The sequence below is a fragment of the Sinocyclocheilus anshuiensis genome, unplaced genomic scaffold, assembly GCF_001515605.1.
Source record: "Sinocyclocheilus anshuiensis isolate Anshui unplaced genomic scaffold, SAMN03320099.WGS_v1.1 scaffold234, whole genome shotgun sequence".
Taxonomy (NCBI): Eukaryota; Metazoa; Chordata; class Actinopteri; order Cypriniformes; family Cyprinidae; genus Sinocyclocheilus; species Sinocyclocheilus anshuiensis.
Window position 1 is genome coordinate 1,512,126 of NW_015544165.1, and position 12,516 is coordinate 1,524,641.

Sequence of the window (12,516 nt, forward strand, 5' to 3'; positions counted from 1 at the left end):
TTTCCCTCAGGGATTTCCAAACTTTTTTTTTTTTCAGTCGAACCCATTTTACCTAAAATATTTACTTGGCGCACCCTGTGAAATTTTAAGTTAATATAACAACACATTTGCATTTTTATGGCTCTCTGATGTCAGTTAATGGCCACATGACATGCAAGTATACAAATAAATTATTTCACTTTTTAGTAAGTGTTATATATATATATAATTATTTATGTAATTTTAATTAATTAATTAATAGATTTTCTTATCAACCCCTCTAAAAACATACTTGACCTACCATGAGGTTTCTCATATTAGGGTAAGATACTTTCTAAATTATAACCTTATATAACTGAATAGACAAAACATAAACCATCTATTCTTTTTAAGATAATTTCAGGCATGTTATATAAGCCCATTTTCTATTTAGGATTAAGCTGCTGTCATGTTAAATCTGAGGAATAGATCATGAGCTGGTTACCTTGCGTGACTGATAAATCTTGGTTCTTACCCTCATTTCCAAGAATTAGGCACCTGCTGCTGCTGCCAGGCCTTCAGTCATATTGCTAGTGTGTTTAAAAATGTCAATTTTACTAAGTTGATAAGTAACATTCAGGTTGACTGCAGTTATCTCTTTGTATGCTGATGGATGAAACACCTCTAAAAATATTCTAAATAATTCTCTATTATTACTGTTAGACCTAATATTTAGTGGTCAAATGGGATGTTTGCTCTAGGGAAATCCTACAAAGACCCTACAAATCCCAGTCTAAGCTGGATTTTTTTCAAATTCGATTAATAGACAGACTACTGCAAGGAATTTTAAGTTATTACATTAATCTTTTAATGCGTGGACAAAATAAATAACATTCTGTAATACTGAGTTATATGGTATATGCATAAAACAACCAAATTACACGTAGTGCATGCAGTTGTGAAGACATAAGGGGTGCATTGGAGATCTAGGACAAAGGCCCTTACCTTGCATTTTTACCTCCCCTCTGCAAGCCTCTCATTGTCCCAAAGAACGCTGTGAACTCCAGTCAGTTTCATGCCTTCAGTCTTTATTCCTCTCAGTATCCGCGAGCTTACAGGAGAGAAGCGCGTACGTTACACACAAACAAACGTTGAGGATTTCATTCTTTAGTTAAAGGAAATAGTGTGCGCTAGTCACCCGACTTATTTGGCCCCGTAATAGCATACGGTTTACCTTTAACCGTATGGTGAACAGGCCTCTTTGTGCGCTATTACCGGACAACAGATCCTCTGTCATGAGCGTGTACTGTGTCTGCATCACACACGGATCGTCGTATCGAGGTGTTTGATTGGAGGAACGGCCGGTTTGTTGTCATGGGTGCTGTGAACTCCAGTCAGTTCATGCCTTCAGTCTTTATTCCTCTCAGTATCCGCGAGCTTACAGGAGAGGAGCGCGTACGTTACACACAAACAAACGTTGAGGATTTCATTCTTTAGTTAAAGGAAATAGTGTGCGCTAGTCACCCGACTTATTTGGCCCCGTAATAGCATACGGTTTACCTTTAACCGTATGGTGAACAGGCCTCTTTGTGCGCTATTACCGGACAACAGATCCTCTGTCATGAGCGTGTACTGTGTCTGCATCACACACGGATCGTCGTATCGAGGTGTTTGATTGGAGGAACGGCCGGTTTGTTGTCATGGGTGTCCCCGCCCACTAGGGGCGTTCGCTCATTTCAAGGATGACAAATTTGATGATAACCTTTGTTTATATATGAATGTGTGTACTTTTCGTCTACCTGTTAAGTACAATTAATATTGTTCCAAATCTGAATAACAAAAATGTGTCAGTTAACCCTCAGAGGGCAAAAGACAAAGTGGTAATAAAGATATAGCACTAATGCAAATTAAACTATTCTCAATTTATTTCACATAGCCATATGCAGATTTGTATTTATTTCTTAATTTTAGTTATGATGTCAATAGAATAAAATAATAAATATGAAAATTTCCTCCTAGAAAGCAGCATCAAACAGTAGCATTTAGTAGATTTAGTAAATATTACTTTATATTTATTGTATGTTATTTTTACACTTTTAATGTGAAATTTTGTAAGGGTACAGGCCTGTTCACACCAAGAACGATAACTATAAAGATAATTTTATTAGCATCCACACCAGCGGGCGATATTTAAAAAAAAAAAAATTATTGCAGAGAACGGGAACATACAAAAGAATAAGTATACATCACATAATATCAACCACAAAAATAAAATGGAAACAAATAAAAAATAAAGATAAGAGGGCCATCATCTAAACATGATCACATGAAGAGATCAAAGGCAGAGCAAATCCTAACAGTCCTTATAGCTTTCTTATTAGTAGATACTGAAATTACATTCAAATAATTGTCAATTTCTTTACCAGCGGGCGATATCGTCTGTTTATTCCAAGCGCACGCTCGTCTGCCGCTTTAAATGCTCCAGCTCGTTATGGCAGGATTGATTCTGATTGGCTGTCAATGTTTTTATCGTTCATCAGCTAAAAAAAAAAAAATCGTTCTGAAACTATAGTGATTCCAACGATATCGTTTCTCTGTGCCTTTATCGTTATAGCTGTGGCGTGGACTCATCGTGGACGAGAACGATGTTTAGAAATATATAGGCTATCCATCTTTAGTTATCGTCCTTGGTGTGAACAGGCCTTAAGGTGTTTCACTCTCACTTGGATGGAGCCACTAGATGTCTCCATTTACTTGCTGTAGCTATACATGAAGCTGCTATCAAGTGCAGATCTGATGGGCATTATTTTTGGTCAATCGTCTGAGACAAATGTAAGGCAAACGTTACATTATGCCTGTTTATGAATGATTGGAAACAGTTAGAGTCCATCAGTAGGCCTATGACAACACTCTACAAAATGCTGGGTTGTTTCAACCCAACTTTGGGTCAAATATGGACTAACCCAACCGTTGGGTTCAATTTTTACATTCAGTTTTTAACCCAAAAGTTGGATTAGTCCATATTTGACCCAAAGTTGGGTTGAAACAACCCAGCATTTTTTAGAGTGAATTTTGACTGAAAACCATAAGGATTATATTAAAGATGAAAGGGAACGGTATTCCTGATTCAGTCTTGTGAATGAAGTCAGTAAACCTTTGGGTCTTCTGGATACCTGAGGTTTCAAATGCATTTTGCATTGTAAATTATGTATATTAATTAATTTTCAGCCTATAAGCATACGTTTTTGCTTAATCCCACGTATAAGATATTAATAAGATAGTTTAAGTTAGTTGCTGGAATATGCTTAAAAATGATGTTATGGAAAAAACAAACATTTTAAGTGCAATGCAAAATAATGGTTATAAGCGTATAGGTTATTGAAAAGATTCTTTCTTGTTAATGTTTATCTTAACAGCCGACCGCAGTGCCTTGTCCTAGTTCCGCATACGGTTTGAAGAGCGTTTATGCTTCTATTTCACCAAACGGCAGATGTTTCACGCCCTTATTCACTCTCTCCACACACGTCTTGAGGCAGTTACTTCGATTTTGGATTTCCCCAATTTTTAGGGTAAGGCATTATAATACAAATCAAATTATTAGATTATTAAATTAATATGTCAAAACATACGTGATTAGATTGGGGCGAATCAACTTGAAGTAAAGGTCCTCAAAAGAAATCGGAAATGATCATAATTCAAAGTTTGTTGCGTGAATTTCAAAGCTGAAATTGAGTAAATAATATGGGCCTGTTTAATGCAAGCTTGAAATGTTTAGAAACCTATCCTAATTCAAAAAGAAAAAAAGGTAACTTGTTTTCAAAGTGTAAAAGCTCTTCTCATTTGTATTGATCTTGAAGTTGTTGCTGTTCCTCTTCAGGCAAAATAAAGATGATCTAATTTTTCATTAGTGTCCATAAGCTACATTAGAAGTTAAAACAATTAATAACGATAGTTATAAAAATAAAACAAAATGAAAATAAAAATAAAGCGATGTGCTAATTTACATACATAGGAAGTACGTGTTGTTCACTACAGCTATTCTACATTTATAAATTTATTGAAGTTTTAAAATAGTATAGATTCCACTTTAATGTTAATATGGGGTTCAAACAAATATGACCATAACAAAAGCTAAATATGAATTTATACTGGCCTGATTTATAAGTTGCAATACAAATGTGTAATATGTAGAATTGCAGACTATAAAAGAAACGCATTAACTGACCCTGTTCACCAGGGTGATGGTTATGTCAGAAAGTTAATGTATTAATTTACAGTACAGCTTGTTATAAAAATGTAAAACTCTTTACTGCTTTGTTTTCTGACCACACATGACATATGTTGTACACTCACTTAGCTGAACTGTAAATGGCAGTGTTGGCAGGGCTGTTGAGTCCAGCTTGAAGTGAGAAATCAACACAAAAACCTTGCCTCACAAGAAGCATATTGTGATTGACAAAACATTTGGTAACTGAACAGAATTTCATCTGTTTCATAACAGAAACAGGTTCACAAATTAACATGTGCTCTGTTGGTGGCTGATTTTGCATTCTTCATCATTGACGGTGATGACTGTCACTTTAAGCATGGCTCCAAGGTCACATATAGGCCTACAATATTGTGACACAAGCTTCCAATCTCCTGATGTTGCTAATAAACTTGTTTTTTATGTTGTCATAATTTTTAGTTTCCCTTCCTTTCAAAAAGTTTCATTCCTCAAAATTCTGTGTTAAGTGCATTTCCCAAAAGCAACTATTGTCGCAAGTTCCGTCATTACCAAGACGAGGCGGAAGTGCAGGGGTACGTGATCACGCTTTTGCTGCAATTGCGCCAAGACTCTGGAATGATCTACCCATTTTTATTAGAATGGCTTCATCTGTGGCTATTTTTAAGTCTAAATTAAAAACCTAGCTGTTCGATAAGGCTTTCATTCTTGTTGACGTGCTCTTCATCCTTTTCCTATATTTTTGCTGCATGTTATGATGTTTTTATTTTTCATTGTGTTGTTGCTGTTTTTAGTTATTCTGTTGTAAAGCACATTGGTTAACTCTGGTTGTAGTAAATAGTGCTATATAAATAAAATTGCCATTGACATTGCCATTGATAGTTTTCACGTGACGTCACACCCTTAAAGGAACGCCCACATGGAGGGCAAAGGCTTTCCTCCACTGACCGCCAGTTATTTTTTATGATGTTTGCATTAAGTAGTAATGTAGTAAGACAGTGATATTTAAAGGCCAAATTCAGTATACACTTTATTGATGATTTAGACTTTGTAAAGGCAGAGCCGATCTTCCCTATACGCAAAATACGCAAGCTGCGTAGGGCCCCCGAAACACCAGGGGGTCCCCTTGCTCTCAAAGATGATTTAATTTTAGTTTCGTTTTTGAATTTGGCCAGCGGTTATGAAAACATGAATGATAATTTCTTTTAACGCGGCGCGCTGTCGCCCTTTCTACGTAAAAATCAGTCAAATCATGTAATGTGAATGTTGTACAGTCTTGCTCGAGACTAAAAAAAACGAGTTGAAAGCGTGCCGCGGGATTCGAGACGGAGTGAAACACGGACAAGTGCGTTTCATTCATTCATTCATAACCACTCATACCCCACTCCTTATGGATTGCTAATGGCCAAAACTTGCATTTTGTTCACATATCTTCGTTTTATTCTTTTGAGAGATGATCTAAATATTTTTTTAATTGGAACAGACTAATGGTGTGTTCACACCAGACGCAAAGCGAATATGCGCATCGCGTAACCAATGGGAGTGAAGTCAGTGGAGAGCAAGTGATTCATTTGCTGTAGTGGAGTGTTACGGGGTAACTAGGCAACCAGTAGTGGGAACGCCCACTAGCGACATCAATTGCCAGCCACAAGCCACAAACAGCGAAAAAGTCGCTGGCGGGGATGTTTTTCGTGTCACTCGCGCGAATAAAAACAGTTTCATTATCAACCATGGTGGAGATAACTACAATCGCTGTTTTGTACCTGTTGTCAAAAAGTCCCAAATACAATGGGAAGTCAAACGCTGATGTGTCTGGGTTCACAGCACCATCCAGAGGAGGATGAATAACATTAGGATCCTGTATTAATTTGTGTTACATTTTACTACTGTATATATACACTGATATTACTATTATTTTTATTATTGATAGCAGCATCTCTGTAGCCATGCTAATAAAATACAACTACCACTACAACTGATTTTAATTGTTTTCTATGCTCCAGACCTATATAATAACAGACGGCTACAATAATGCTCTCTTCTATTGTCTGATTCAACTGGACGTGTCAAGAAGCTCTTCGCTGATTGGCTTGCACGAGAACCCGTCATGCGAATTTTCGGCTCGAGTTGAAATTTTTGAACTTGTGCGGAAGACGCGATGAGGCGAATATCGTGCGTTCGAGGCAAACGTGTCGCGCATTTCGTGTCATTCGCATCGCCCCATCGCGAATTCGCCTCTATTTGCGTTGACTTTGTATGTAATCTACTTGCACAAATAATTACATTCGCGTCTGGTGTGAACACACCATTAGGCCCCGATCACACCGAACGTGTTTTTTATGTCTGAAAACGCGAGGCGCACTGCCTTTTTTTTGGTGACTTTAAAAAAAAAAGAGCAGTGCAGCTGTGTTTTTTATGTTGCTAGGCAACCACCAAATCAGCTGTCCTGTCAGTCTAATCAAAGGATTATAGCGCGAGCGCTCTAAAATCTTTGGTTTTTGCTGTTAAGTAAACTGTCATATTAGTAGAAACCTTAAAAAATACAGCTCCGGGTAACCCATGACAGACACCAAAAGTTTCTCCTCCATCATGCAATTTCCAGCCTTTTTTTCATTTTTTTTTATTTCCAACATATAATATAAAGGTACTGAACAAATATAAACTACAAAAAAGAAATAGAAAATATACAGTATTATATAAATAATAATACAGGTAAAAATAAAGAAATAAATAAAAATAATGTTTCCAGTCTTTCTAACTAAGCAACGGTAAACTTTCGTCACCGCAACGGAAGGCCATTCATTCGATTGGACAATGGAAAAAAACGTGAATGACGTCGAGCGCTCTTTCTGCTCAGAGTTGCTTTTTTTCAACTTCAGGCGCTCAGAGCATCTCTGTAGCCATGCTAATAAAATACAACTACCACTACAACTGATTTTAATTGTTTTCTATGCTCCAGACCTATATAATAACAGACGGCTGCAATAATGCTCTCTTCTATTGTCTGATTCAACTGGACGTGTCAAGAAACTCTTCGCTGATTGGCTTGCGCGAGAACCCGTCATGCGAATTTTCCGCTAGAGTTGAAATTTTTGAACTTGCGTGGAAGACTCGATTGAGGCGAATATTGAGCGTTCGCGCATTTCGCGTCATTCGTGTCGCGAATTCGCCTCTATTTGCGTCTTTGCGTTGACTTTGTATGTAATCTACTCGCGCGAATAATTACATTCGCGTCTGGTGTGAACGCACCATTAAGCCCCGTTCACACTGCCAGCGACTTTTTCGCTGCTTGTCGCTTGTGGCTGGCAATTGAGGTCGCTAGTGGGCGTTCCCACTACTGGTTGCCTAGTTACCCATGTAACACTCCACTACAGTAGATGAATCACGTGCTCTCCACTGACTTCACTCCCATTGGTTATCGCTCGCGAAATTTGCTGCTTATTTGCATAAAGTTGAAGAATTCTGAACTTTTGTCGCTTGACACGCCCACATTCCGTCGCCAACGGTCAGTCACTCATGTCGCCGGAAGTCGCCAGCTCTCCATTGGAAATGAATGGGATTATGTCGCTCTGTCGCTGTGTGTCGCTGGCGGTGTGAACGGGGCTTTATGCTGCAGTTCTATGGATGTTTTGCCTGCCAGGTCTTTGAGCCGGTCACGTGACTGAAAAATCTATCAATTGAGTTCAAAGGAACTAACGATAGTTAGCACCCCTGGTTAGATTTAAAGGAATAGTTAGGATAAAAATTTAAAGTATATGAGATGTTCTCATTTAGTCAAACAAACGAACCTCTGTGTGTGTTTGTGGGATTTTTTGTAAATAGTTTTCTAAGTGTCAGGACAATTGCACTACTTGAACTTTTGCACCTCTGTATTCAAATATGTCAAACTTCGTCTTTAACTTCTCAATCTTATAGGATTATAATTTGCATAACAGCAGCATCCACAGTTTCACAGTCTCACGGAGAACCAATGAAACCGTGTTCTTCTTCAGTATTTAAAGTAATCCCATAATTGTTTTAACCTTATATGCAAGACCGGCTTTTACATTTCTACTAGTTTGTACAGTCTTCAGAGAGGGAAGGTATCACTTTGCATTTGGCTTTTGACATGAAACCACATTAGGTCTTTCGTTTCTAGGCAGCCAGAAGGTGAACTCAACATTGTTTACACTGTCCAGAGGCAGAACGAAAACACCTCTCATTCACTGAACTACTGACACTTCACTGCAAACTACACGCTAACACGTTTGATTTGAGGAGACAGATTGCCTTAAACCATTTAATCTTGGTATAAACAGGAAGAAAATGGACAGATGAATTTGAGTTTGGCAACTGCCAGAGATGGGCACAAATACATGAGAATGTATTTAAAATAAAAATACAAAATACCTCCGTTTGAACAGATTAAAATACAAAATACGGTGTGTAAAAATGTATCAAAATACAAATACAGTATTTTTTATTTTGAAAATACAAAATAGATGTAAAATTGGCTATTCAATAAAGTATTACTATTAGGCCGACATTCTGATTGCAAAGTTGAATAGTTGAATAATAGCGCTGCTGTTGAATTGAATGAGGCTTTTCTGAGAACTTGATTCCCTGCAGCTGAATGTAGACCCGGCTGTAAGACTAGGCTGGACATAAAATGCCTAATCAAAGTGAAAAGTAAAAAGTCTTAAACTGCATCCATGGTGAAAATAAAAACGCTGATAAAATGACATGTCTAATAAAGAGGAAAGCGTAATAAGACACCACACAATATATATATATATATATATATATATACATAAACAGAGAGAGAGCATTATAAAGCTTGGAAAAGCCAGGACAATTTTTAATATAACGCCAATTGGATTAGTCTGAAAGAAGAAAAGCATACACCTAGGATGGCTTTTTAAATACATGTATCTGAAATACTGCCCATCTCTGGCAACCACCAAATTTTAAGTTTGAATAGACATACATTCCATCTGACTAAGCTTCATTCATTTTAACTGTGTCCTGAAGATAATGTGTATGTTTTTTTAAAAGGAGCTCTAAAATGGGTATGTACCCAATACCTCTCTTCTGTCTTTTTTTTTTTGCTTTAGGTAATTATGCATGGTATAAATAAGAAAGCAGTGGTGGTTTTGCTGGTGGTCTTGCTGCTCATAGCCATGCTCATTCACCACTGGAACTCATACACCATTACTACGATTGACGTGCTACAAGGACCAGACTCTTTAAAAGTGCTGCTGGAAGAAAGGATACAAAACATGGACCATAAAAATGACCACATTCCTTGCCACATCAAAGATAGCATGTCAACGTGAGTAGAAACAGGAAGCAGAAACTTTGGCTGTTTCTCAATATGCTTTCTTAAGCGATCTTGCATCATTGTGTTCTCGCTCTACATCATCATTAACCGTTGAAGTTCAATTGGGCTAGTTGCATATCGCCGCCATCTTGGATTTAGACACTTCCGGTTTTGCTAAATGCCACTGCAGAGAGCAGAAATCCAAATATTATCTTCAATATATATTTACAGGATTTATAATATCACTTAAAATGCAATTAAGATCTACATTACTATTATTACTAAACTATAAATGTTAATTGAGCCAGTGGCATTTGAAACTTATTTGGCTCAGGTGAATGAATGAAATACACTAATCCGTAGCTACTGTTCACGAAATGAAAGTTCACTTGACTCATGGCGCATGCACATAGGCTACACAATGTATTTTTTCCTTACCAATTATGTAAATGTACAAATTACTTATTTTTCGAAAATGTTTGTATTACATTGACTTTTTGAACTGAAATACATTTGCCTTGTGAGACATCAATTGATCTTCATAAATAGGCCTATCAGTTTCTCAATTCTGCACATGTATCAGTTTGTTCCATCAACATTTTCACAACATATTTCACATTTACACAGATATCTTTGCATAAAACATATTTTTAGATAATCGCCAGGTAGGCGTACATCAGTGACAGACAGACACATATAACGGTGTCATGTATGGAAAGATGTTTCCCAGCTGACAGTTGTCCATTTTCACCTGTATAAGTAAACAGAACACTGAGCATCGGCAGTAATGAGGCGCGTTGGAGTGACGTCACCGCCCCTCTTCGTCTGACTGGCTAGAGGAGGAGCTGTCAATCTAGAACTAGAGGACCAATGATAACGCTTAAGCCCGCCCTGATTTACATCAAACTCTAACCGCAAAATTTAGAAGAAGAAGTGCAGAATGTGGAATAAAGAGTGAAGGGAAAAACAGCATAAGCATACAAAAAAATCATATATGTGCAGAAAATGTCTGAGAGCACAAAAAACAGAGAAATATAACCAAGGAAAACATGATTTTGTGTGCAATTCGGATAATTTTGCATTAATATTTCAGGTTTGTGCAATATGATATTAAATGTGTTTAAAGTTTTGATTTGTGCTTATTATTTTTTTAAATGCGTTATAACATTTTTGATTTACACATTATTTTTTGATCCGTGACCATTGTTTGCTATTCTGAAAACTTTGCTTTCGTTTTTTAAATTTTGTGCAATAAAATGTTACTTGCGTTTTTAAATTTTGGTTTCACGCTTGTTATTTTTTTATCCGTGACTGCAATACATTTGGCAGGAATCTGATCCTATATGTATGCGCTGCTTATAGACACCAGACAGATAGGCTAATGATTTATGCAACAGGGGCCGGTTGCATAAAACTGTTTTAGACTAGTCTTACAAGTTAGTAATCTAAATTGTTTCTTTAATATTCATTTAGATTTTCACAAAACAGATAGCTCAATATTAAAAACACACAGGGAAATACAAAGCAATCTTTTAACGAATGCAAACCTACTATAATTAAATTATGTTAAATTGTACAGATACAGTTGTAAATAAGGTTACCAAATAAAGTTAATAAAACATACATTGAGTCCATAATACAGAAATCTCTCAGAATCAAACTGTTAGAAATCCCAGAAGATGCTGCGGGCGGATGACGTACGGAAGCCTGTAAGCTTTTAAAGGGGTCATATGATGCTGCTAAAAAGAACATTATTTTGTGTATTTGGTGTAATGAAATGTGTTTATGCGGTTTAAAGTTCAAAAAACACATTATTTTCCACATACTGAACATTATTGTTTCTCCTCTATGCCCTGCCTTTTTGAAACGCGTCGATTTTTACAAAGCTCATCGGTCTGAAAAAGCGAGGTGTGCTGTGATTGGCCAGCTATCCAGTGCGTTGTGATTGGCCGAATACCTCAAGCGTGAGACGGAAATGTTACGCCCCTCACCATACTGTTGTATTCCCTCAGCGACCAGCACAGATCAGCTCTAGGCATGACGAAGCGGATATCGTCCTCTTTTGGAAGACCAAACAAAGTAGTTTCGCTTTCACAGCGAAGCACACAGCGTCTTCAGGATATGGCGGCGGCAACAATACTACAGTGAGAATAAAAGTTACGCCTTCTTTCTTTGCGTGAACATTTGGGCGGCATTATGCAAATCTTCCCACAGAGCGACGTAGGTATGTTGGGGCGTGTTAGAACGAGCCGTTTTAGGTAGGTGTGGCTGACTCTTAACTTTTATAAAGAATATCTCTTTGGATTTGAGACTTTAGTCTTTGCAACTTTACAGACCTTCTTTATGCACCAAGAGCTTGTAACACTCCAAAGAGAAAGGAAAAATTGAAATCGCATCATATGACCCCTTTAAATTTCACACCGCAAGCCTGTAAATACACGGCTGCTCGTGAAAGTAAACATTGTCATTTTGTTTTGCATAATGTTAATAAAGTGATTAAAGGCCTGGAAAAAAGCCTGTCATACTATTTATTGGTCTATTTTTTTTATCATTGACAAAATATAGCCAGAGCCCCCAGAAGTCTAGGATCAGCACTGAATATAGCTAACATTAAATAGCCTATACATGCCTAAGCCTAATAATTTTTACAAATACATACGGAAGAGGATTAGGGCCAAGCAATAATAAAAAAATAAAACCATCTCGAAATGAAAGTCATTATAATGCGAGATTAAACTCGTTAAATTTCAAGAAAAATGTCAAAACAAAATGTTGGGAATAAACTCGTGAAATTCAGAGAATAATTCGTGTCATGTTCATTTTATCTCGTTGGACAGTGTTAATCAGCGTCTGCAGTGGTGTAGGCAAAGCCACTAGAAGGCAAGCCTGCAACCTTTAGCCAAAAACGCTAATGGCTAAAGCTAACGCTTCCGGTCTGGCAGTAGGTGGGAAAGGAGACCAGAGGCCGTTTTTTTTAAAAGGGGTCATATGATGCAATTTCAAATTTTCCTTTCTCTTTGGAGTGTTACAAGCT

General features: G+C 37.2%; 2 protein-coding genes across 4 annotated transcripts in view; one reads left to right on the plus strand and one right to left on the minus strand.

Moving 5' to 3' along the window:
• The window catches only part of LOC107695751 (glycoprotein-N-acetylgalactosamine 3-beta-galactosyltransferase 1-A-like), a 5,705-nt gene extending 4,422 nt beyond the window's left edge, over nucleotides 1-1,283 (minus strand). Inside the window, exons 1-3 of one of the 3 annotated variants that reach the window (XM_016495780.1) lie at nucleotides 1,193-1,283; nucleotides 964-1,069; nucleotides 494-548 (exon numbers count right to left, since the gene is read on the minus strand). The gene's annotated coding sequence lies outside the window, so the exon portion shown is untranslated. Of the gene's footprint in view, nucleotides 1-493; nucleotides 549-963 lie in introns of all 3 variants that reach the window. The other 2 variants (XM_016495778.1, XM_016495779.1) reach the window with 2 other exon arrangements.
• A 2,202-nt stretch (nucleotides 1,284-3,485) lies between these two features.
• The window catches only part of LOC107695798 (beta-1,4 N-acetylgalactosaminyltransferase 1-like), a 27,164-nt gene continuing 18,133 nt past the window's right edge, over nucleotides 3,486-12,516 (plus strand). Inside the window, exons 1-2 of the mRNA XM_016495848.1 lie at nucleotides 3,486-3,527; nucleotides 9,277-9,494. Coding sequence (XP_016351334.1) covers nucleotides 9,283-9,494 — 212 coding nt within the window. The 5' untranslated portion in view covers nucleotides 3,486-3,527; nucleotides 9,277-9,282. The remainder of the gene's footprint in view (nucleotides 3,528-9,276; nucleotides 9,495-12,516) is intronic.